Source organism: Oncorhynchus mykiss, chromosome 21 (assembly GCF_013265735.2).
Source record: "Oncorhynchus mykiss isolate Arlee chromosome 21, USDA_OmykA_1.1, whole genome shotgun sequence".
Classification (NCBI taxonomy): Eukaryota; Metazoa; Chordata; class Actinopteri; order Salmoniformes; family Salmonidae; genus Oncorhynchus; species Oncorhynchus mykiss.
In genome coordinates this window covers 10,956,002-10,983,091 of record NC_048585.1, presented here as the reverse complement: position 1 = coordinate 10,983,091, position 27,090 = coordinate 10,956,002, and the positions used below count along the sequence as shown (strand labels likewise).

General features: G+C 47.7%; 1 protein-coding gene across 5 annotated transcripts in view; it reads left to right on the top strand.

Moving 5' to 3' along the window:
• Positions 1 to 27,090, top strand: part of LOC110518048 — a 182,617-nt gene that overhangs the window by 103,378 nt on the left and 52,149 nt on the right. For all 5 annotated transcript variants that reach the window (XM_036956855.1, XM_036956857.1, XM_036956856.1 and 2 more), the window contains one exon: positions 17,701 to 18,458. In XM_036956855.1, coding sequence (XP_036812750.1) covers positions 17,701 to 18,458 — 758 coding nt within the window. The remainder of the gene's footprint in view (positions 1 to 17,700; positions 18,459 to 27,090) is intronic.

Genomic DNA, 27,090 nt, shown 5'->3' with positions numbered 1-27,090 from the left:
AGGGCTGGGCTGTAACCAGGGCCCAGAGTGGCAGGACAGGGCTGTAACCAGGGCCCAGAGTGGCAGGGCTGGGCTGTAACCAGGGTCCAAAATACTCAGCCTGTGACCAAAGCCTTTAACTGGAACAGCTGCTGAAGCGATGGTAGAGTTGGTTGATCCCTAATGGCACGCTATTCCCTTTATAGTGCTTCTGACCAGGGTAGTGCACTATATAGGGAATAGGGTGCTATTTGGGAGGGAGGGGCCCTGAGAGTAGGCTGTGTTCACTAGTTGGTTCAGTCACACAAACAGACTCCTGTTCTCCGATTCAGAGTTTAGCTGAGACAGATGGCTGTCTTATGATTCCCCCTCTATCTCTCTCTCCATCTCTCTCGGTCTCCCTCTCGCTCTCTCTCCATCTCTATCCCTCTCTCTCCATCTCTCTCGGTCTCCCTCTCGCTCCCTCTCGCTCCCTCTATCTCTCTCTCTCGGTCTCTCTCTCCATCTCTCTCTCTCTCGGTCTCTCTCTCCATCTCTCTCTCTCTCGGTCTCTCTCTCTCTCTCTTCTCTTCCCCTCCCATGTGAATCAACGTATGTTTTGGACACATTTAGCCCACTGTGAGCCAGCCTAAGCTATTCATATCTGATGTTGTCCTATATATCTGTGACAAAGACTGGCCTAAGTGCTGCCAAATTATTCATAGTTGTGTAATAGCAATAATGATGTGATAATTGTGCTATATTATCAGTGGTAGCTGCATCTGTCTTTTAACTAGCAGCGTGCCCTCTCCTCAACCTGCTTTTAAATAGGCTGTAATGCCTGGTGTGGTGGGAATGAACTGCCAAGACCCTGCTGCCATTTTCCTGACCTTACACAATGCCCATGACATGATCCAGCGAGTCTGGCAGCGTGCCGGGCAGCGTGCCGGGCAGCCAGAGTTTTATTTATTTAGACTGTTAGAGTGGCTTCCCATGTCTGTAAAACGATCGCTCAATGTCCAGACAGTTAGTCAGTCAGGCAGCCAGTCAGTGGTGTAGTCAGAGGGAAGCCTCCCAGCCACTCAGCGGGTGGTGGAGTCAGAGGGAAGCCTCCCAGCGGGTGGTGGAGTCAGAGGGAAGCCTCCCAGCCAGTCAGTCAGAGGGAAGCCTCCCAGCCAGTCAGTCAGAGGGAAGCCTCCCAGCGGGTGGTGGAGTCAGAGGGAAGCCTCCCAGCCAGTCAGTCAGAGGGAAGCCTCCCAGCCAGTCAGTCAGAGGGAAGCCTCCCAGCCAGTCAGTCAGAGGGAAGCCTCCCAGCCAGTCAGTCAGAGGGAAGCCTCCCAGCCAGTCAGTCAGAGGGAAGCCTCCCAGCGAGTCAGTCAGAGGGAAGCCTCCCAGCGGGTGGTGGAGTCGAGAGGGAAGCCTCCCAGCGGGTGGTGGAGTCAGGAGGGAAGCCTCCCAGCCAGTCAGTCAGTGGTGGAGTCAGAGGGAAGCCTCCCAGCCAGTCAGTCAGAGGGAAGCCTCCCAGCGGGTGGTGGAGTCAGAGGGAAGCCTCCCAGCGGGTGGTGGAGTCAGGAGGGAAGCCTCCCAGCCAGTCAGTCAGTGGTGGAGTCAGAGGGAAGCCTCCCAGCCAGTCAGTCAGTGGTGGAGTCAGAGGGAAGCCTCCCAGCCAGCCAGTCAGTCAGTGGTGGAGTCAGAGGGAAGCCTCCCAGCGGGTGGTGGAGTCAGAGGGAAGCCTCCCAGCCAGTCAGCCGGTGGTGGAGTCAGAGGGAAGCCTCCCAGCGGGTGGTGGAGTCAGAGGGAAGCCTCCCAGCCAGTCAGTCAGAGGGAAGCCTCCCAGCCAGTCAGTCAGAGGGAAGCCTCCCAGCCAGTCAGTCGGTGGTGGAGTCAGAGGGAAGCCTCCCAGCCAGTCAGTCGGTGGTGGAGTCAGAGGGAAGCCTCCCAGCCACTCAGCCGGTGTTGTGTTAATGTGACGTGAGGCTGACAGAGCAGAGGGCTGTATCAGTTTACTCTGCTGCTATTTATACCTGTCTGTCCTTCAGCCATACCAGTGTACCAATATGTACACACACCCAACATTGTATGCGTGTATGCACATTCAAAAGTCAACAGATGAATTTGTGGTGTGTGTGTTAGCAGAGGGCACTGTGTATTTGTGGTGTGTGTGTTAGCAGAGGGCACTGTGTATTTGTGGTGTGTGTGTTAGCAGAGGGCACTGTGTATTTGTGGTGTGTGTGTTAGCAGAGGGCACTGTGCATTACTCCGGTTAACATGCTGAAAGAGGTAGCCAGTATATTGTTGGCTGTGCTCAATCATTTGCACCGTTGGACAGACCTGTGCACAGTCCTAACACTATGACTGGTGGTCTGCTTAGTACAGTGGCTCTGACCCCTCTTTCTGTGTGTGTCTGACTGATCATAATGCTGTACCCCAGCCCCCTCTATCAATATGACCACTACACTGACTGTGTGTGTGTGTCTGACTGCTCATAATGCTGTACCCCAGCCCCCTCTATCAATATGACCACTACACTGACTGTGTGTGTGTGTTTGTGTCTGACTGTTCTTAATGCTGTACCCCAGCCCCCTCTATCAATATGACCACTACACTGACTGTGTGTGTGTCTGACTGCTCTTAATGCTGTACCCCAGCCCCCTCTATCAATATGACCACTACACTGACTGTGTGTGTGTGTGTCTGACTGCTCTTAATGCTGTACCCCAGCCCCCTCTATCAATATGACCACTACACTGACTGTGTGTGTGTGTGTGACTGCTCTTAATGCTGTACCCCAGCCCCCTCTATCAATATGACCACTAAACTGACTGTGTGTGTGTGTCTGACTGCTCTTAATGCTGTACTCCAGCCTCCTCTATCAATATGACCACTACACTGACTGTGTGTGTGTGTCTGACTGCTCTTAATGCTGTACTCCAGCCTCCTCTATCAATATGACCACTACACTGACTGTGTGTCGGGCAGAGCCTCTCAGCACAACTCCAGTCTGCTGTAAAGGTCATGGCTCTACACCCCAGCTGAGGACTAACAGTGAGGAGCTTGACTATCCAGCAAGGCAACACAGACTCAGATTTCCCTCTTTTGCCCCTTGTGTACACACACACACACACACACACACACACACACACACACACATATATATATAGAAAATAGTTGGGCGAGTTGCTGAAGTGTTTTTTCGGGCCACCTACACTATGTTCAAAAGTTTAAAAAAAGATGAGGTATGTAGAAAATTTAATGGATATATATATTTTTAAATAAGATCATATTTGTGAACTAACAATCACCAAAATAAAAGCTAGACAGTCAGGGAGAATCTCCAATTTTAAAAATGGTGCTTTCAGGAGTGTGTTTGTCAAGGCATGGTGCCCTCCGTGATGTTTGAGTCACTCAGACAGCAGAATCCACGGCAGAATGTGTAGGATAGTGAGTATTAATTTTCATAGTGTGGTTACTACTACTGCACTGCAGTGTCACTGAGCCTGGTCTCTGTGTGAGAGGCTGAGCTGGGAGTCTCAGGCCTGTGTCTGTCTCTCTGACTGGGGACAGGAAACGGAGCAGGCTGCCCTTCCTGTGTGGTGCTGATCAGTCCTAGCACGAGGGAGACCTAGGAGGGAGCCTCTGCTAATACCACCTAGCAGTCTTCGGTACAGTCACTATATATTATGTAGTGTGTTTATATATGTTATGTAGTGTGTTTAGATATGTTATGTTATGTAGTGTGTTTAGATATGTTATGTTATGTAGTGTGTTTAGATATGTTATGTAGTGTGTTTAGATATGTTATGTAGTGTGTTTATTAGATATGTTATGTAGTGTGGTTATATATGTTATGTAGTGTGGTTATATATGTTATGTAGTGTGTTTAGATATGTTATGTAGTGTGGTTATATATGTTATGTAGTGTGTTTAGATATGTTATGTAGTGTGTTTAGATATGTTATGTAGTGTGTTTAGATATGTTATGTAGTGTGTTTAGATATGTTATGTAGTGTGTTTAGATATGTTATGTAGTGTGTTTAGATATGTTATGTAGTGTGTTTTAGATATGTTATGTAGTGTGTTTAGATATGTTATGTAGTGTGTTTAGATATGTTATGTAGTGTGTTTAGATATGTTATGTAGTGTGTTTAGATATGTTATGTAGTGTGTTTAGATATGTTATGTAGTGTGGTTTAGATATGTTATGTAGTGTGTTTAGATATGTTATGTAGTGTGTTTAGATATGTTATGTAGTGTGTTTAGATATGTTATGTAGTGTGTTTTAAGATGGAAATGTGAGTAGAAAGGACAGGATTCCAGGTCCACCCGGCGCTGTCTCATCCAGGACTCATTCCACCCGGCGCTGTCTCATCCAGGACTCACTCCACCCTCTGTAGCGCACTACCCTCTGTAGAGCACTACCCTCTGTAGCGCACTACCCTCTGTAGAGCACTACCCTCTGTAGAGCCTTGCGTTTGGATTGGCAAGCTGTTGCCACACCAGGCGGTGATCCAGCCAGCCAAGATGCTCTCTGTGGTGCAGCTGTAGAACTTGTTGAGGACCTGTGCCAAATCTTTTCAGCCTCTGTTGTCGTGCCTTCTTCACGACTGGGTTGGTGTGTGAGGACCATGATAATTCCTTAGTGATGTGGACACAGAAGAAATTGAAGTTCTCGACCCACTCCACTCCCGTCGATGAGAATGGGGGCGTCCTCCCTATAGGCTGTCTCATCGGTGTTCTGGCCTTCCACCGTCGTGTCGTCAGCAAATGTTATGGTGTTGGAGTCGTGGGTGAACAGGGAGTACAGGAGGGGTCTCAGTACGCACCACTGAGAGCCCCGTGTGTTGAGGATCAGCGTATTACTCAACAGGCGGTGCTCTGTGTCATGGCGGAGAAAGAGAAGTAGGATTAAAAGGAAAAAACAACAATTGGAAATCAATAGGAAAAACATGGCTGCTTTAGTGTAATGGTCACACTGAGCTTTGAGGATGTTTGTCATCAACTGTGTGTCTGTGTTTTAAGGGCCTATATTACCCAGAGACCACTAGACAGACAGACTGTCAGCATGTCACCACTAGACAGACAGACGGTGTCAGTCTGGTAATCATCCAGGGATGTTTGCGTTCAGCAGTCAAGCCCAGGCTGTGACAACACAGCTAATTGACTTCCTCTTCTTCACCCCCACCACTGATTTTACATTTTACTGTGGATTTTGGAACACACACACTGTCAGTTCCATTCATGTGGCTTTTAGGGTGTTGATCAATTTCTGCCATTTTGGAACGATTTCAGTGGCATTGTTTGGTGCTCTGTCAAATGCTGCTTCAGCTGTGCAGGGGGAAACTGATGCTGTGCAGGGGGAAACTGATGCTGTGCAGGGGGAAACTGATACTGTGTAGATGCTGTGCAGAGGGGAAACTGATGCTGTGCAGGGGGAAACTGATGCTGTGTAGATGCTGTGCAGAGGGAAACTGATGCTGTGTAGATTCTGTGCAGGGGGAAACTGATGCTGTGCAGGGGGAAACTGATGCTGTGCAGGGGGAAACTGATTCTGTGCAGGGGGAAACTGATGCTGTGCAGGGGGAAACTGATGCTGTGCAGGGGGAAACTGATGCTGTGCAGGGGGAAACTGATGCTGTGTAGATGCTGTGCAGGGGGAAACTGATGCTGTGCAGATGCTGTGCAGGGGGAAACTGATGCTGTGTAGATGCAGTGCAGGGGGAAACTGATGCTGTGTAGATGCTGTGCAGGGGGAAACTGATGCTGTGTAGATGCAGTGCAGGGGGAAACTGATGCTGTGTAGATGCTGTGCAGGGGGAAACTGATGCTGTGTAGATGCTGTGCAGGGGGAAACTGATGCTGTGCAGGGGGAAACTGATGCAGTGCAGGGGGAAACTGATGCTGTGCAGATGCTGTGCAGGGGGAAACTGATGCTGTGTAGATGCAGTGCAGGGGGAAACTGATGCTGTGTAGATGCTGTGCAGGGGGAAACTGATGCTGTGTAGATGCTGTGCAGGGGGAAACTGATGCTGTGCAGGGGGAAACTGATGCTGTGTAGATGCTGTGCAGGGGGAAACTGATGCTGTGCAGGGGGAAACTGATGCTGTGTAGATGCTGTGCAGGGGGAAACTGATGCTGTGTAGATGCTGTGCAGGGGGAAACTGATGCTGTGTAGATGCTGTGCAGGGGGAAACTGATGCTGTGCAGGGGGAAACTGATGCTGTGTAGATGCTGTGCAGGGGGAAACTGATGCTGTGCAGGGGGAAACTGATGCTGTGTAGATGCTGTGCAGGGGGAAACTGATGCTGTGTAGATGCTGTGCAGGGTGGAACTGATGCTGTGTAGATGCTGTGCAGGGGGAAACTGATGCTGTGCTGGGGGAAACTGATGCTGTGTAGATGCAGTGCAAGGGGAAACTGTTCTCGATGTCATGCACCTCTCCTCAGGAATTAATTATGTTTGAACAAAACTGTACTCCTTGAGCAAATATTTAGCACTTGCTTGCTTTGTGTGCATACAAAATGAATCTATCATATTCCTACACTTCCTGCAGGCTTTTCCAGTTGACTATCAGTCTCTCTCTGTGTTTATAACTGGTGTTTTGGGTGCAGGCAGATTGGCCTAGATAACTAGACGATGCACTGTGACACTGGAGGTTTGTTTGTATGCACAGCAAGCTCAGTCTCTGTAATACGTAGTCTGAGCGTCAGCTTGTCCTAGATTAGGTCATCAGCGGCCTGTTAGTGAGGAGCTAGCAGCCTCTCCAGACTGTAGAGATACTGAGCCGTGGTGTAGTACTGGGAGCTGCTGGGGGGGAAACCCAGAGCATTCTAGCTACTGCTCTCCCAGTCTACTAGGAGTCACATTAAACCCTCTCTCTCTCCCATTCTGTTTCTGTTTGTCTCTGTCTTACACTATTTGTACTGTTTGTTTCATAACATTTAGTGGATTATACACTTTAGGGGCTGGTTGTATGTCCTCTCCAGCTGTGAGGCACATGCTCTCTGTGTGTACTGGCAGGGTGTTTCCTGTCATTGAAATCCTTGGGCGGGCCGTCTGAAGTCCCACAATCTGTTTTTGAGATGGAAAAACGCTTTTCAGTGTGAATTTAAAACTGAAACCCTTCACAAAGTATGAAGAAATTATAATGGACCCTTAATGTTTTTATTATATAATCTTTGAGAACGAACATCGCCCAAATAAAAGCTAGACAGTCAGGGAGAATAGAAAATGTTAAAAACTATGAATTTAGCAGTATTGATTTTCTGTTTGAGCAAAACAAACAAAGCATTTGCCATGGAGAAATGTATAGAATTGCAGGAAATTGTCTTAAAGATGCTTTAAAAAACCATAAACAAATCTACATCGTCAAGATAAGGGCCTCTAAAATTCAGCAGCTCCGCCCGTTGCCACGCCCACCACCTAGTTTTGGTAAACTCTGACTGTCTGTTTAGACACATCTGACCTCTGTCTCACACACGGATCATGGTTTGAATAACTGTCTGGCCTGCTGTCCTACTTGTAAAATGGTAGGGGGGGGGGGGGGGGGGAGGAGCTAAAGCTCTCTGGATTAACAGCATCACAGTATAATACACTGCCTCGCTCACTCTGTTTTTCTCCTGCTCCCCCTCTCCTTCTCTACCCCGCATACTTGCTCACTCTCTCTGTGTCTTTCTCTGTGTCGCTCTCGCTCACTCTCTCGGTGTCTCTCGCTCTCTCTCTGTGTCTCTCTCGCTCGCTCTCTCTCTCTCTCTCGCTCTCGCTCTCTCTGTCTCTCTCGCTCTCGCTCACTCTCTCGGTGTCTCTCGCTCTCTCTGTGTCTCTCTCTCTCTGTCTCTCTCTGTCTCTCTCTGTGTGTCCTGTCATATGGTGGTGAACGTGCTCCAGAGGCGTGTGTGTTGGTGCTATAGTGAAGCAGCAGCTCCTCTGAACCAGGCCATGTCACTGTAGCAGGCTCCCCTGTTCTGACAGCCATGTGCTCCTAGCTACACCATCCTGCCATATACGCACACGCATCACGCGTGAGCAACACGCGTACCAAAATAACCACAGGCTCGGACTAGTCGCTACCATGTATACAAATCTACTGGTAACTGCCAAAATAAAGGAAACACTTGAGTAAATGAGGGATACAAAGTATATTGAAAGCATGTGCTTCCATACAGGCATGGAATAAACATGGTGCTTAGGGTCATGTTTAAAAGTGCTGTCCAGGCCCAGTCGCCTGCTATTTTGACTACCGTGGATAGAAGAAGAGATCTCTGGGACTCTGAAAGAGGGGTGATTTGTTGGGGCACGTTCGACAGGAGCTTCAGTGACGAAAGCAGCTCAACTTGCTGACGTTTCACCGTATTCCCCTGCCGTCTGTCACCATATTCCCCTGCCGTCTGTCACCGTATTCCCCTGCCGTCTGTCACCGTATTCCCCTGCCGTCTGTCACCGTATTCCCCTGCCGTCTGTCACCGTATTCCCCTGCCGCCTGTCACCGTATTCCCCTGCCGCCTGTCACCGTATTCCCCTGCCGCCTGTCACCGTATTCCCCTGCCGCCTGTCACCGTATTCCCCTGCCGCCTGTCACCGTATTCCCCTGCCGCCTGTCACCGTATTCCCCTGCCGCCTGTCACCGTATTCCCCTGCCGCCTGTCACCGTATTCCCCTGCCGCCTGTCACCGTATTCCCCTGCCGCCTGTCACCGTATTCCCCTGCCGCCTGTCACCGTATTCCCCTGCCGCCTGTCACCGTATTCCCCTGCCGCCTGTCACCGTATTCCCCTGCCGCCTGTCACCGTATTCCCCTGCCGTCTGTCACCGTATTCCCCTGCCGTCTGTCACCAGATCTGACGTTTCACCATATTCCAGTCACCACATCTCAACCCAGTTCATCACTTAACGGGAGATTCTGAAGCGGTGACTGAGACGGCGTTTTCCACCTCCATCGACAAAACGGCAAATGATGTAATGTTTGGTTCCAGCCCCTTGTAGAATCTATGCCAAGGCACATTGACGCTGTTCTGGCGGCTCGTGGTGGCCCAGTGCCCTTTGACATACAATGTTGGTGTTTCCTTTATTTTGGCAGTTACCTGTATACCTACATATCATGCTGTTGTTGTACTATTATTATGCCACAGAGGAGTGGGAGACAGTGGGCTTTGAAATGTGTCTGTGAATGTTTGGGCGTGGCAGGGTGTCTGTGACGGATCAGACAACCAACCGCAGGCCTTTAGCTGTGCTGTCTACTTTAAAGGGCAGTCGAGCTGGATCTTATGGCTGGGTGGTTTTGTTGATGTGTGTAGTGGAGAAGTCAGTCCACACACAACCAGCATAACATACAAATATATATATATGACTCAATATTGAGGTTCTGAGTAGGGCTGAATTGCCAGTGACCTCACTATACTATATCAACACGATACTGAGGCATCGATATACTCAAATCATGTTATTGGTCACATACACATGGTTAGCAGATGTTATTGGTCACATACACATGGTTAGCAGATGTTATTGGTCACATACACATGGTTAGCAGATGTTATTGGTCACATACACATGGTTAGCAGATGTTATTGGTCACATACACATGGTGAGCAGATGTTATTGGTCACATATACATGGTTAGCAGATGTTAATGGTCACATACACATGGTTAGCAGATGTTAATGGTCACATACACATGGTTAGCAGATGTTATTGGTCACATACACATGGTGAGCAGATGTTATTGGTCACATACACATGGTGAGCAGATGTTAATGGTCACATACACATGGTGAGCAGATGTTATTGGTCACATATACATGGTGAGCAGATGTTAATGGTCACATACACATGGTTAGCAGATGTTAATGGTCACATACACATGGTTAGCAGATGTTATTGGTCACATACACATGGTGAGCAGATGTTATTGGTCACATACACATGGTGAGCAGATGTTATTGGTCACATACACATGGTGAGCAGATGTTATTGGTCACATACACATGGTTAGCAGATGTTAATGGTCACATACACATGGTGAGCAGATGTTATTGGTCACATATACATGGTTAGCAGATGTTAATGGTCACATACACATGGTTAGCAGATGTTAATGGTCACATACACATGGTTAGCAGATGTTATTGGTCACATACACATGGTGAGCAGATGTTATTGGTCACATACACATGGTGAGCAGATGTTATTGGTCACATACACATGGTTAGCAGATGTTAATGGTCACATACACATGGTTAGCAGATGTTAATGGTCACATACACATGGTTAGCAGATGTTAATGGTCACATACACATGGTTAGCAGATGTTAATGGTCACATACACATGGTTAGCAGATGTTAATGGTCACATACACATGGTTAGCAGATGTTAATGGTCACATACACATGGTTAGCAGATGTTAATGGTCACATACACATGGTTAGCAGATGTTAATGGTCACATACACATGGTTAGCAGATGTTAATGGTCACATACACATGGTTAGCAGATGTTAATGGTCACATACACATGGTTAGCAGATGTTAATGCGAGTGTAGTGAAATGATTGTGCTTCTGGTTCCGACTGTGCAGTAATATCTAACAGTTCTCCAGCTACCTAATACACACATGTAAAAGGGTGAATGACTATGTACATATAAATATATGGATGAGCGATGGCTGAGCGGCACAGGCAAGGTGCAATGGATGGTATAAAATACAGTATATACATATGATATGAGTATTGTAAGATGTGTAAACATTAAGGTGGCATTATTTAGTGTATGCATTGGGACTTTCACAATTCTATATATATTTTAAAAAAACTAACATTTTATTTCACCTTTTTAATTTAACCAGGAAAGCTAGTTGAGAACAAGTTCTCATTTACAACTGCGACCTGGCCAAGATATATTGTGATTTAATGTTAAACATATTGCTCACAATATGTCTGCTGTGGAGAGACGAGAAAATGAGTCATCAGTCATGGAAATGGTGCTGAAAACATGTTGACTCACTATTTAAAAAGGAGAATGAGCTCTACGATGAAAAATACCGCTTTTTCTTATTTTTTTACAAATCGATACTTGGAGTCAAAGCATCTATATAATGTCGTCCATATCGCAATATGTAACTATCAATAAAAACCTTTTATTATTTTTAAAATATATTTTTTACCATCACAAGTTCTGCTGTGTGGACTTTGACAGCCGGTAACATTTTCACTCTAATCCTCAGTGTTTTAATATTTTGTTCCATGTTTTTGTTCTTTTTCCAGTCAGAACCTTCATGTAATTTCTGAAAAGCAGCCACTAATTATTTAAATTTTAAATATTAACAGATGTTTTTTATTATATTTAACTTGACAAATCAGTTAAGAACAAATTCTTATTTCCAATGAGGCCTCCACCGGCCGAACCCGGACGACGCTGGGCCAACTGTGCCGCCCTATGGGACTCCGATGGGACTCCTATGGGACTCCTATTGGGCTCCGATGGGACTCCTATGGGACCCCTATGGGACCCCTATGGGACTCTTATGGGACTCTTATGGGACCCCTATGGGACCCCTATGGGACTCCTATGGGACTCCTATGGGACCCCTATGGGACTCCTATGGGACCCCTATGGGACTCCTATGGGACTCCTATGGGACTCCTATGGGACTCCGATGGGACCCCTATGGGACTTCTATGGGACCCCTATGGGACTTCTATGGGACTCCTATGGGACTCCGATGGGACCCCTATGGGACCCCGATGGGACCCCTATGGGACCCCGATGGGACCCCTATGGGACTCCGATGGGACTCCTATGGGACTCCCAATCAAATCAAACCTAATGAAAATAACATAATTAAAGAGCAGCAGTAAAATAACAGTAGCGAGGCTGTATACAGGGGGTTCCGGTACACAGTCAATGTGCAGGGGCACCTGTTAGTCGAGGTAATATGTACATGTGTGTAGAGTTATTAAAGTGACTATGCATAGATAATAACAGAGAGTAGCAGCAGTGTAGAAGGGGGGGGGGGGGGGGGGGGGGGGGCAATGCAAATAGTCTGGGTAGCCATTTGATTAGATGTTCAGGAGTCTTCAGGCTTGGGGGTAGAAGCTGGTTAGTCTTGTACAGAGACTAAAGAGAGCAGAGCATGGAGATCACGTATCAGGCTGTTATTTTGGCTGCTCTTAAAGAGCTGCTTCCCACAGGTAGCAGCAGGCAGGTAACAACGGCTCATTTGGCTGGTGATCTGAAAACGTTAGACAGTTCTCTGGTTCTGATGAGATGCCAAACGGCCCCGCCTACGGTGGCTCTGCCTCTGTGCCATTTGGGACATAGGACAATTCAATCTGGCCATGGTCAAAAGTAGTGCACTAAACAGGGACTATGGTGCCATTTGGGATGTATACTGCTACGGCTCTTCCCAGTTCCACCCCCTGGACTGCTGCGGCTGCTTCCCAGTTCCACCCCCTGGACTGCTAAGGCTGCTTCCCAGTTCCACCCCCTGGACTGCTGCGGGCTGCTTCCCAGTTCCACCCCCTGGACCGCCGGCTGCTTCCCAGTTCCACCCCCTGGACCGCCGGCTGCTTCCCAGTTCCACCCCCTGGACTGCCGCGGCTGCTTCCCAGTTCCACCCCCTGGACTGCCGCGGCTGCTTCCCAGTTCCACCCCCTGGACTGCCGCGGCTGCTTCCCAGTTCCACCCCCTGGACTGCCGCGGCTGCTCCCAGTTCCACCCCCTGGACTGCTGCGGCTCTTCCCAGTTCCACCCCCTGGACTGCTGCGGCTCTTCCCAGTTCCACCCCCTGGACTGCTGCGGCTCTTCCCAGTTCCACCCCCTGGACTGAATCCAGTTTATTACAGTTTTCTAACAGCGGTGTCCAAGCTCTCTGGTTACTGTAATTCAATCGTAGTAATTACTACGTTGTCCTCTGTGTCTAATTATAAGCCCAGTTGTTTTGCTCCTTTTGGGTGGTAATATAATCATGCCACGTGTCAGTAGTCAGAGGAGTTGGCTGAAGCAGTGAGGCCTATAGCTGGGACCATGGTAATAATACAAGGCTAATGAAGGTCTTCATGTATTGATGGAAGTAGTTGTTCCTCAACCAGAGCCGCCTCTCTTCCTCCTCTCTTCCTCCTCTCTTCCTCCTCTCTTCCTCCTCTCCTCTGCTCATTGATTCTCTAGATTCCAGACATGCTCTGGGTATTAGTGCATCTCTCTCTCTAGATTCCAGACATGCTCTGGGTAGTAGAGGGTCTCTCTCTCTAGATTCCAGACATGCTCTGGGTAGTAGTGCATCTCTCTCTCTCTAGATTCCAGACATGCTCTGGGTAGTAGTGCATCTCTCTCTCTCTAGATTCCAGACATGCTCTGGGTAGTAGTGCATCTCTCTCTCTCTAGATTCCAGACATGCTCTGGGTAGTAGTGCATCTCTCTCTCTAGATTCCAGACATGCTCTGGGTAGTAGTGCATCTCTCTCTCTCTAGATTCCAGACAGGCTCTGGGTAGTAGTGCATCTCTCTCTAGATTCCAGACAGGCTCTGGGTAGTAGTGCATCTCTCTCTCTCTAGATTCCAGACATGCTCTGGGTAGTAGTGCATCTCTCTCTCTAGATTCCAGACATGCTCTGGGTAGTAGTGCATCTCTCTCTCTCTAGATTCCAGACATGCTCTGGGTAGTAGTGCATCTCTCTCTCTCTAGATTCCAGACATGCTCTGGGTAGTAGTGCATCTCTCTCTCTCTAGATTCCAGACATGCTCTGGGTAGTAGTGCATCTCTCTCTCTCTAGATTCCAGACATGCTCTGGGTAGTAGTGCATCTCTCTCTAGATTCCAGACATGCTCTGGGTAGTAGTGCATCTCTCTCTCTCTAGATTCCAGACATGCTCTGGGTAGTAGTGCATCTCTCTCTAGATTCCAGACATGCTCTGGGTAGTAGTGCATCTCTCTCTCTCTAGATTCCAGACATGCTCTGGGTAGTAGTGCATCTCTCTCTCTCTAGATTCCAGACATGCTCTGGGTAGTAGTGCATCTCTCTCTAGATTCCAGACATGCTCTGGGTAGTAGAGGGTCTCTCTCTCTCTAGATTCCAGACATGCTCTGGGTAGTAGTGCATCTCTCTCTCTAGATTCCAGACATGCTCTGGGTAGTAGTGCATCTCTCTCTAGATTCCAGACATGCTCTGGGTAGTAGTGCATCTCTCTCTAGATTCCAGACATGCTCTGGGTAGTAGTGCATCTCTCTCTCTCTCTAGATTCCAGACATGCTCTGGGTAGTAGTGCATCTCTCTCTCTCTCTAGATTCCAGACATGCTCTGGGTAGTAGTGCATCTCTCTCTCTAGATTCCAGACATGCTCTGGGTAGTAGTGCATCTCTCTCTAGATTCCAGACATGCTCTGGGTAGTAGTGCATCTCTCTCTCTCTAGATTCCAGACATGCTCTGGGTAGTAGTGCATCTCTCTCTCTCTAGATTCCAGACATGCTCTGGGTAGTAGTGCATCTCTCTCTCTCTAGATTCCAGACATGCTCTGGGTAGTAGTGCATCTCTCTCTCTCTAGATTCCAGACATGCTCTGGGTAGTAGTGCATCTCTCTCTAGATTCCAGACATGCTCTGGGTAGTAGTGCATCTCTCTCTCTCTAGATTCCAGACATGCTCTGGGTAGTAGTGCATCTCTCTCTCTCTCTAGATTCCAGACATGCTCTGGGTAGTAGAGGGTCTCTCTCTCTCTAGATTCCAGACATGCTCTGGGTAGTAGTGCATCTCTCTCTAGATTCCAGACATGCTCTGGGTAGTAGTGCATCTCTCTCTCTAGATTCCAGACATGCTCTGGGTAGTAGTGCATCTCTCTCTCTCTAGATTCCAGACATGCTCTGGGTAGTAGTGCATCTCTCTCTCTCTCTAGATTCCAGACATGCTCTGGGTAGTAGTGCATCTCTCTCTCTCTCTAGATTCCAGACATGCTCTGGGTAGTAGAGGGTCTCTCTCTCTCTAGATTCCAGACATGCTCTGGGTAGTAGTGCATCTCTCTCTAGATTCCAGACATGCTCTGGGTAGTAGTGCATCTCTCTCTGGATTCCAGACATGCTCTGGGTAGTAGTGAATCTCTCTCTAGATTCCAGACATGCTCTGGGTAGTAGTGTATCTCTCTCTAGATTCCAGACATGCTCTGGGTAGTAGTGCATCTCTCTCTCTCTCTAGATTCCAGACAGGCTCTGGGTAGTAGTGCATCTCTCTCTAGATTCCAGACATGCTCTGGGTAGTAGTGCATCTCTCTCTCTAGATTCCAGACATGCTCTGGGTAGTAGTGCATCTCTCTCTCTCTAGATTCCAGACATGCTCTGGGTAGTAGTGCATCTCTCTCTCTCTAGATTCCAGACATGCTCTGGGTAGTAGTGCATCTCTCTCTAGATTCCAGACATGCTCTGGGTAGTAGTGCATCTCTCTCTCTAGATTCCAGACATGCTCTGGGTAGTAGAGGGTCTCTCTCTCTAGATTCCAGACATGCTCTGGGTAGTAGTGCATCTCTCTCTCTCTAGATTCCAGACATGCTCTGGGTAGTAGTGCATCTCTCTCTCTCTAGATTCCAGACATGCTCTGGGTAGTAGTGCATCTCTCTCTAGATTCCAGACATGCTCTGGGTAGTAGTGCATCTCTCTCTCTAGATTCCAGACATGCTCTGGGTAGTAGTGCATCTCTCTCTCTCTAGATTCCAGACATGCTCTGGGTAGTAGTGCATCTCTCTCTAGATTCCAGACATGCTCTGGGTAGTAGTGCATCTCTCTCTAGATTCCAGACATGCTCTGGGTAGTAGTGCATCTCTCTCTCTAGATTCCAGACATGCTCTGGGTAGTAGTGCATCTCTCTCTCTCTAGATTCCAGACATGCTCTGGGTAGTAGTGCATCTCTCTCTAGATTCCAGACATGCTCTGGGTAGTAGTGCATCTCTCTCTAGATTCCAGACATGCTCTGGGTAGTAGTGCATCTCTCTCTAGATTCCAGACATGCTCTGGGTAGTAGTGCATCTCTCTCTAGATTCCAGACATGCTCTGGGTAGTAGTGCATCTCTCTCTAGATTCCAGACATGCTCTGGGTAGTAGTGCATCTCTCTCTCTAGATTCCAGACATGCTCTGGGTAGTAGTGCATCTCTCTCTCTAGATTCCAGACATGCTCTGGGTAGTAGAGGGTCTCTCTCTAGATTCCAGACATGCTCTGGGTAGTAGTGCATCTCTCTCTCTCTAGATTCCAGACATGCTCTGGGTAGTAGTGCATCTCTCTCTCTCTAGATTCCAGACATGCTCTGGGTAGTAGTGCATCTCTCTCTCTAGATTCCAGACATGCTCTGGGTAGTAGTGCATCTCTCTCTCTAGATTCCAGACATGCTCTGGGTAGTAGTGCATCTCTCTCTCTCTAGATTCCAGACATGCTCTGGGTAGTAGTGCATCTCTCTCTCTCTAGATTCCAGACATGCTCTGGGTAGTAGTGCATCTCTCTCTAGATTCCAGACATGCTCTGGGTAGTAGTGCATCTCTCTCTCTCTAGATTCCAGACATGCTCTGGGTAGTAGTGCATCTCTCTCTCTCTAGATTCCAGACATGCTCTGGGTAGTAGAGGGTCTCTCTCTCTCTAGATTCCAGACATGCTCTGGGTAGTAGTGCATCTCTCTCTCTCTCTAGATTCCAGACATGCTCTGGGTAGTAGAGGGTCTCTCTCTCTCTAGATTCCAGACATGCTCTGGGTAGTAGTGCATCTCTCTCTCTCTAGATTCCAGACATGCTCTGGGTAGTAGAGGGTCTCTCTCTCTCTAGATTCCAGACATGCTCTGGGTAGTAGTGCATCTCTCTCTCTCTCTAGATTCCAGACATGCTCTGGGTAGTAGTGCATCTCTCTCTCTCTAGATTCCAGACATGCTCTGGGTAGTAGTGCATCTCTCTCTCTCTAGATTCCAGACATGCTCTGGGTAGTAGTGCATCTCTCTCTAGATTCCAGACATGCTCTGGGTAGTAGTGCATCTCTCTCTCTCTAGATTCCAGACATGCTCTGGGTAGTAGTGCATCTCTCTCTCTAGATTCCAGACATGCTCTGGGTAGTAGTGCATCTCTCTCTCTCTCTAGATTCCAGACATGCTCTGGGTAGTAGTGCATCTCTCTCTCTAGATTCCAGACATGCTCTGGGTAGTAGTGCATCTCTCTCTAGATTCCAGACATGCTCTGGGTAGTAGTGCATCTCTCTCTAGATTCCAGACATGCTCTGGGTAGTAGTGCATCTCTCTCTCTCTAGATTCCAGACATGCTCTGGGTAGTAGTGCATCTCTCTCTCTCTAGATTCCAGACATGCTCTGGGTAGTAGTGCATCTCTATCTCTCTAGATTCCAGACATGCTCTGGGTAGTAGAGGGTCTCTCTCTCTCTAGATTCCAGACATGCTCTGGGTAGTAGAGGGTCTCTCTCTCTCTAGATTCCAGACATGCTCTGGGTAGTAGAGGGTCTCTCTCTCTCTAGATTCCAGACATGCTCTGGGTAGTAGTGAATCTGCATGCAGGTGTTCTTCACAGCTCTTTTATTAACACAATTTTTCCCCGTCTCTCCTCCCCTCTCTCTCTCTGCCCCCCCTCTCTCTCTCTCTGCCCCCCTCTCTCTCTCTCTGCCCCCCTCTCTCTCTCTCTGCCCCCCCCTCTCTCCCCTCCTCTCTCTCCTCCCCTCTCTCTGCCCCCCCCCCCCTCTCTCCCCTCCCTGCTCCCCCTCTCTCCTCCCCTCCTCTCTCTCTCTCTAGACAAGCAGAAACCCCAGATAAACTCAGAGGAGCTCCAGATTAAAAAGGTGAAGAAGAAGAAGAAGAAGAAACACAAAGAGAGTGAGAGGGAGAAGTGGAAACGTCCCAAGATGTACAACAGGTCCAGCCAGACCGTGTGTGCTGGTCTCCTCTCTGAGCTCCATGCAGGCCTGGTCTCCAAACAACAGCCCCACCACCACCACGGCCACACAGAGTTCAAACCCCCGCTCCCCGTCCACCACCACCACACCTCCACCACCTCATCCATCAAACAGGAGAACTGCTACAGCCCCTCTCCAACTCTGTCCCTCTCCAAGCCCCTATGGAGCAGCAGCAATAGCAGTAGCAGTAGCATTAGTAGTTGGGACCCAGCTTCCCCCATGACATCCCCCCTCCAGATCCCCCAGCCACGGTGCCCCCAGCCTGGCTTTGAGAACCTGGAGTTCGCCCGCTTCATCCACGTAGAGGAACAACCCAACGGTGGAGCCCTGGTGGCACACGCCTACTGCAGCGAGCTCTCGGCCCTGTCTCCAGCGGAGATGCAGCAGTTCGCCCAGGAGTTTGTTACCCTAGCCTTCAGCGAGGACACGTCATCCCAGGCAGCTCACTACGTCATGGGCATCATCCACGGGGCAGCCTCCTACCTGCCTGACTTCCTGGACTACTTCTCCTGGAAGTTCCCCTCGTCGCCGGTCAAGATGGAGATCCTGGGGAAGAAGGATATAGAGACCACCACCATGCTCAACTTCCACAATCAGGTGAGGAGGCTGTTTGGTTGGTTTGTTTTAGTGCTGGCTGTATTTGTTACAGTATTTGATGCTAAATGTGACTATATTGTAATTGAACCATACCACCCTGCATCCCACTGCTGGCTTGCCACTGAAGATAAGCAGGGTCGGTCCTGGTCGGTCTGTGGATGGGAGACCAGATGCTGGAAGTGGTGTTGGAAGGCTAGTAGGAGGAACACTTTCCTCTGGGCTGAAAAATAATAATATCCCAATTCTCCAGGGCAGTGATTGGGGACAGTCACAGGGTGCTGTCTTTTTTATGGGATGTTAAATGGGTGTCACAACTCTCTGTGGTCACTAAAGATCCCGTGATAAGAGTAGGGGTATTAACCGTGGTGTCCTGGCTAAATTCCCAATCTGGCCCACATACCATCACGGTCACCTAGTCATCCCCAGTTTCCAATTGGCTCATTCTTCACCCCTGTAACTATTCCCCGGGTCGTTGATGTAAATGAGAAAATACAACCTGGATGGAAGTGTGTTCATCACTAATCACACTCTTCTTTGTTGAAGAAAAACAGTACAAGGTTGAGTTCTATCTAGAGAGATTTAGCTGAATGAATACAAGCCGTTGTGTACAGGACCAGTCAAAAGTTTGGACATACCTACTCATTCCAAGGTCTTTATTTTGTTTTTTACTATGTTCTATATTGTAGAATAATAGTGGAGACATCAAAACTATGAAATAACACATATGGAATCATGTAGTAACCAAAACAGTGTTAAACAAATCAAAATTATATTTGAGATCCTTCGAAGTAGCCGCTCTTTTGATGACCGCTTTGCACACTCTTGGCAAGAAAGCCCTTGAATGAGTAGGTGTGTCCAAACGTTTGACTGGTACTGTACATCTGGAGTAGACTATCATCATAACACGGCCTTGGTTTTACAGAACTACAGACTACAGAAATAATAGGGCTTGTGTGAAATGAAATGAAATCCACTTCTGAATATTTTCGGGATATCTCTTAATGCTGAGCGGGCTGTAAGCTAAAGCCTCTAGTCCTGTTTCAAGGGGTTTGTTCTGTTTGAATGATTTTAAATGCTGCGTTACACACAGCCCCTTCCAAAGCCCAGGCTATACTGCTATCAGGGATATCCTCTCCCTCTGTGAGGCTGCCACTGGCAACCATCAGATCATTTTTCACCCTGCTTCTACTAAATCCAATATGGAGCCCTTGAATAGAGGCTTTCGAGGGCTTTGTCCCAATTGGCTCCCTATTTATTGCACTATTTTTGACCAGAGCTTTAATATAGGGAATAGGGTGCCATCTGGGATACTGCCAAGGTAAAAAATGAGTTCTAATCAAATGCTAGTCTTTTCCCAGGCCTCTGTCTCTCTCTCGGAATGTTCTTTAACATGGAATAAAGAGCTGATTCTAGAACTTGGAAATATCGCTACGTTCTCTCTGTGATGTAATACACTAATTGTAATTTAATCTAAAGCTGGGCAGCGGAGGGTGAACACTGGGTCTGGTTGTATATTGAGATCATCCTCCCTTCAGCTTGGTTCAGGAGCAGAGCTTGGCTGGTATTTTGGAAGTTATGACAACCGTCCCCCAGCCACCCTAGTATCCATGAGTTGGTACAGCAGCATTAAAAAACTCACAGACTCTGAGTTAGCACTGACGGACCCCGCTGCCTGGTCTCCACTGACGGACCCCGCTGCCTGGTCTCCACTCCCAGTACTCATAATGATTGTTCTGCCAGAAACAATGTGGCCTAATCGGTTATAGAGAGCTTCACCGAGGACTTGGGCCCGGTTTTTCCATGTTTTATTTAACCTTTATTTAACTAGGCAAGTCGGTTAATAACAATTTCTTATTTTCAATGACGGTCTAGGAACAGTGGGTTAACTGCCTTGTTCAGGGGCCGAACGACAGATTATCATTATTTTATTGTCAGCTCGGGGATTTGATCTTGCAACCTTTTGGTTACTAGTCCAACGCTCTAACCACTAGGCTACGCTGCCGCCCCTACACTCTAACCACTAGGCTACGCTGCCGCCCCAACACTCTAACCACTAGGCTACCTGCCACCCCTACACTCTAACCACTAGGCTACCTGCCGCCCCTACACTCTAACCACTAGGCTACGCTGCCGCCCCTACACTCTAACCACTAGGGTACCTGCTGCAGTTGCATAAAACATCTTGAAGTTATTCCTTACCTTTTAGTCAGTTACACAAAACATTTTGAAGGGATTTCCCCACTTAAATTAAGTGTAAAATGTAAGGGTGCACATGAGGTCCCTGAAGTGCTTCATTCAGTATAGATATTAATGAACGCAGCATATGTGGAGGTGAATGTTGCTTTCCCCTGCCCTGGTTTCAGAAGGAAAACATCTGCCAGCTACTTAGCTAATCAATGGAAGGTGCACAATCCATGGCTACGAAGCCTGCTGGTTAGCTAGCTAGCGTAAACTCACCCCATTCCGTACAAATGTGTGCAACCGCAACATTCAAACGAGGCTACAAAGAAAACTAATGGGATTGTAGCGACTGTGTTGACTTCAAAATTGGGGGCGTGAACTATGTTTCTATTCAAGCGTTGATCGACATGGTAATGGCTCTATAGTATTGGAGAAAAGTTGAAAAAACGGACCCTCCTTTACATCTTGACGTGTCATGTCGTAGCGTACAGCACTCATAAAGCAACTATTTCTGTCTTACAATCTCTCTCCACCAGGTGTAGCACTTCTATTATCCTTTAAAAACAAGAAATGGACAGTGACGGGGGTAAGGGGGGATACCTGGTCATTTTTTTCGTCATCATTGCATTCTATCATCATTCTCAAAGCCGCTGTTTACTTCTAAGATCACTTTAGCACCGCCCTAAAAACCCAATTCAAATTCGACACAAACCTTCAAATAGGTATGTAATGACACGTTATATAAACTCTTTATAGTGTTTTATTTACATTTTAGAGGCGATAAGGTGATAAGTTGGACAGCGAGTGGGGAAAAAAGCAGTTTTCCCACACATCTCCTCTCCTTCTCACGCATTAGTTTCGCTTCCCCACCCGCCATTTTGAAAAAGACCCGACGGGGCTCATTGCCTGCTTGAATTATGCAGAAACGGGCAGCGTTTAGGTCATGTAATTGATTTTGTTGGAAAGGGGAGAAATTGTGCTTTACAATGGTATTGACATTACAGTTGATCTGGAAGTATTACGTTTTTGGGGCCCTAAAATAAGGGCAATTGTACGGACCAAGGCGATGTACGAGTTTACGTTAGCTACTTAGCTAAACAATGGAAGGTGCACAATCCATGGCTAAAAAGCCTGCTAGTTAGCTAGCTAGCTACTCTGTAAGTTAGCTTGACATGTTAGAAAGTAATTGAAATAAGTTCAGAGAAAAAAAGTAACTAAAAGGAAATGTTGTCTTCTGAATAAAATGTTTTTTCCTGTCTTGGATGTAGAAGTTCTATTTTGCGATCTTCCAAAAATCAATGTGATCTCTTTGAGACTTTCAGTCAGTGAATCGGGGCATCTCCATGGTAACCAAGACTCTTTCTGCCATACATGCCTTCAAACTGCCATAAAACCCTTAAATGATGCCCTTAACTAATTAAATGTTTGAGGGGCTATATGCAACACCCTTAAATTCCTGTAGGCAAGGGGAAGTTATTCCTTAAGGTAAACCCTTAAGGGAAACACGTAAGATGTTTTATACAACCGGGCCCTGTCAAATTTAACCCCGCAGTCTAGATTACTCACAGACGTGCTACGCTAACTAACTACCTGCCTGCTGTCTCTCACACTCTCGATTCGCCAGCAGTCAGTCAGTCAGTCAGTCTCTCACTCAGACAGTCAGACAGTCAGTCTCTCACTCCGTCACACCGGCATCGTCATCAATAGAAACATGACCTCAGTAAAACAGCCTCACCAGCAATATTCCTCTCGTCCTTCAAACTGATGCTGCGTGCGCTGGATTATTCATTGTGTGTGTGTCGGGCCATGTAATTGTCCCTGCCTTACTCACACACTAATGATGTGAACCATCTCAGAGAAGGAAGAGATGTGATGAGGGCATTAGTAACCCACGCATGGCCATGTCAGAGCGTGTATGTGTATTTACGTGTGAGTGTGTTGGTCTGTAAGCTTGTGTGTGCGTGCGTGCATCCCCACAGGGAACTGCGTGTCTGAAGTGCAGGGCTGCAGGCAGGCCAACTGAATCATTATCTATACACCATTATACACTGGGTGGTTCGAGCCCTGAATGTTGATTGGCTGAAAGCCATAGTATATCAGACGGTATACCACAAGTATAACAAAACAGAACGAGTGAGATGGAGCAGGAGGAAGGGTGGAGGATGTCTTCTCTGTGAGGAACAGCTGTTTGCTTCCATTTCCACACGCAGGAGTGCACTAAAGTGTCTCCACAAAGAGATTATCTCGTAGCCAGGGCTGAGACACACACACACACACACACACACAGCCCTGATAACGGAGGGAACGGAACGAGGGAGGAGGTCAAAAGGAGGGAGGGAACAAAACGAGAGGCCAATGGCAGCATTGCTCTTTTTAAAGTCAAATCAAAGAAAAGGGACCAATCAAGACCCTACATTTCTGATGAATGATATTTCACACTGTCGGGTGTAGCAGGTATAACTATGCATACATTTGCAGGATAATGTATGTACTGTGGGTGGTACTGGTAGCTCCCCACCCACACCAGAAACCTCCGTAGGTTCAGGTTCTGTCAGATCATTCCTGAAGGAAGGAAAGGAGACGAGGAGAGGAGGCCACTTTAGAATATGAATGAAGGCCCCACATTTCTGGTGTATACTGTTTCACACATTGGTAGGCCCGCACAATACACACAGTACTGTATGTGGTGGCTGCCCAGGAGACAACCTGGGTAATGACTATAGGAACAGAAGGAATAACTGTTTGTTATTCCCGTCGTCTTGCTGAAGTGCAGCTGGATGAGAAGACGGAGAGGAAGACCGTTTAGTCTCTTGAGAATATACACCCTTAGGTCATGAGGTAAATCACTATGTGATTGGTCAGGCTCTGTTTTTGTTTTTTCTTTAACCCTTGTTTTACCATGTAAATTGACTGAGAACACATTAATTTACAGCAACGACCTGGGGAATAGTTACAGGGGAGAAGAGGGGGGCTGAATGAGCCAATTGTAAGCTGGGGATGATTAGGTGGTCATGATGGTATGAAGACCAGATTGGAAATTTAGTCAGGTCACTGGGGTTACCACCCCTACTCTTACACTAAGTACCATGGGATCTTTAGTGACCACAGAGAGTCAGGACACCTGTTTAACGTCCCATCTGAAAGACGGCACCCTGTGATTGTCTACACAAGACAATGTCCCCAATCACTGCCCTGGAGCATTGGGATATTTTTTAGACCAGAGGAAAGGGTGCCTCCTACTGGCCCTCCAACACCACTTCCAGTAGCATCTGGTCTCCCAACCAGGGTCTGACCAGAACCAACCTTTAGTAAACTTCTGGAAAAAATGGTGGTTGACCAGATACAATGTGATTTCACAGTAAACAAATTGACAACAGAATTTCAGCATGCCTATAAGGAAGGAGACTCAACAAGCACAGCACTTACACAAATGACTGATGATTAGCTGAGAGACATTGATGATAAAATTATTGTGGGGGCTGTCTTGTTAGATTTCAGTGCAGCTTTGGACATTATTGATCATAGTCTGCTGCTGGAAAAACATGTGTGTTATGGCTTTACACCCCCTGATATAATGTGGATAAAGAGTTAGCTGTCTAACAGAACACAGAGGGTGTTCTTTAATGGAAGCCTTTCAAATATAATCCAGTTAGAATCAGAAATTCCCCAGGGTAGCTGTCTAGGCCCATTGCTTTTTTTAAACATTTTTACTAACAACATGCCACTGACTTTGAGTAAAGCCAGAGCTTCTATGTATGCGGATGACTCAACACTATACACGTCAGCTACTACAGTGACTGAGATGACTGCAACACTCAACAAAGAGCTGCAGTTAGTTTCAGAGTGGCTTGCAAGGAATACGGTAGCTCTAAATATTTCTAAAACTAAAAGCATTGTATTTGGAACAAAAACACTCAATAAACCCTAAACCTCAACTAAATCTTGTAATAAATCATGTGAAAATTGAGCAAGTTGTCGTACCTTGACTACTGTTCAGTCGTGTGGTCAGGTGCCACAAATAAGGACTTAGGAAAATTGCAATTGGCTCAGAACAGGGCAGCACGGCTGGGCCTCAGAACAGGGCAGCACGGCTGGCCCTTGGATGTACACAGAGAGCTAATATTAATAATATGCATGTCAATCTCTCCTTGCTCAAAGTGGAGGAGGGATTGACTTCATCACTACTTTTATTTATGAGAGGTATTGACATGTTGAATGCACCGAACTGTCTGTCTAAACTACTGGCACACAGCTCAGACACCCACCAGAGGTCTGTCTAAACTACTGGCACACAGCTCAGACACCCATACATACCCCACAAGACAAGCCACGAGGTCTCTTCACAGTCCCCAAGTCCAGAACAGAAGTATTGACCAGGGTCACACCAAGGTTCTTTGCATTCTGGGAAGGCGACACTGGCGTTGGCAATCATGATGGAGAGGTCATTGAGCGGGCAGGCCTTCCTCGGGAGGAAGAGCAGCTCCGTCTTATCGAGCTTGAGGTGGTGGACCGACATCCAAGCTGAGATATCTGCCAGTCACGCAGACATGTCAGAAATGTAGTTGTCTTCCGCATAGCAATGATAGGAGAGACCATGTGAGGATATGATGGAGCAGAGTGACTTGGTGTATAGAGAGGAGAGGAGAGGGCCTAGAACTAAGCCCTGGGGGACACCAGTAGTGAGAGTACGTGGTGCAGACACAGATCCTCTCCACGTCACCTGGTAGGAGCAGCCTGCCAGGCAGGATGCAATCCAAGAGTGTGCAGAGCCTGAGACACCCAGCCCTGAGAGGCGGGAGAGGAGGATGGTGCACAGGTCTCAATGGCAGTGGATAGATCTAGGAGGATGAGAACAGAAGAGAGAGTCAGCTTTTGCATTGAGGACAGCCTGTGTGGCACAGAGAAGAGCAGTCTGGGTTGAGTGGCCCATCTTGAAGAATGACTGGTTAGGGACCAGAACATTGTTCTGAGAGAGATGAGAAAGTTGAGCAGAGACAGAACACTCAAGTGTTTTGGTAAGAAAATAAAGAAGGGATACAGGTCTATAGTTTGTAACGTCAATGAGTCTCTAGTGTTGATGTCTTGAGGAGGGGAGCGACTTGAATTCTGATTGGCTGAAAGCCATGGTATATCAGATCGTATACTACGGGTATGACAATTGTTACTGCTCTAATTACGTTGGTAACCAGTTTATAGTAGCAATAAGGCACCCCAGAGGTTTGTGGTATATGACCAATATACCACAGCTAAGGGCTGTATCCAGGCACTCCGCGTTGCGTCGTGCCTACGAATAGCCCGTAGCCATGTTATATTGGCCATATACCACACCCCCTCTGGCCTTATTGCTTTACTATACACTACTACATTGTTGTCGATGGTAGTCCAGTCGTGTTCGATCAGAGATGAGGTTACTTCAAGAGAGAGAGGAAGGATGCGTTTACATGAAGAACATAGTCATTACCTAGTCATTACCTAGTCATTACCTAGTCATTACATAGGCTTAACTGTTCTGTGGCTGGGTCCAGTGTAGTGGGTCTACATCTTAACTGTTCTGTGGCTGGGTCTAGTGTAGTGGGTCTACATCTTAACTGTTCTGTGGCTGGGTCTAGTGTAGTGGGTCTACAGCTTAACTGTTCTGTGACTGGGTACAGTGTAGTGGGTCTACATCTTAACTGTTCTGTGGCTGGGTCTAGTGTAGTGGGTCTACATCTTAACTGTTCTGTGGCTGGGTGCAGTGTAGTGGGTCTACATCTTAACTGTTCTGTGGCTGGGTACACTGTAGTGGGTCTACATCTTAACTGTTCTGTGGCTGGGTACAGTGTAGTGGGTCTACATCTTAACTGTTCTGTGGCTGGGTCCAGTGTAGTGGGTCTACATCTTAACTGTTCTGTGGCTGGGTCCAGTGTCGTGGGTCTACATCTTTTCTGTGGCTGGGTCCAGTGTAGTGGGTCTACATCTTAACTGTTCTGTGGCTGGGTCCAGTGTAGTGGGTCCGTCAGGAGCGGGGAAGCCTTTCTAATGGCTGTGGGGAGGTGAGGCCTGTAGAAGGTGGTACTAATCACTGGATATGAAGCGTCTTCCTGGAGGAGTACTCTTAGACAGAGTAGCTCTCTCTTCCTGCCTTTATTTTCTCCCTCTCTCTCCCTCTAGCTTGAGCGTGCGTTCGCTCACCTACCCCGAGTTTCCTAGCAACGAGCGTTTTTATCCCTGAAAATAGAGCATTGTGAAAAAAGAATAAGTTGGGGTCTAATGGTGTTGTGGGAATGGCTGGAGCGGGGGGGGGGGGGTTAGTGGTGTTGTGGGAATGGCTGGGGGGGTGTTGTGGGAATGGCTGGAGCGGGGGAGGGGTCTGGTGGTGTTGTGGGAATGGCTGGGGGGGGGGGGGGTTAGTGGTGTTGTGGGAATGGCTGGGGGGCGGGGGTTAGTGGTGTTGTGGGAATGGCTGGGGGGG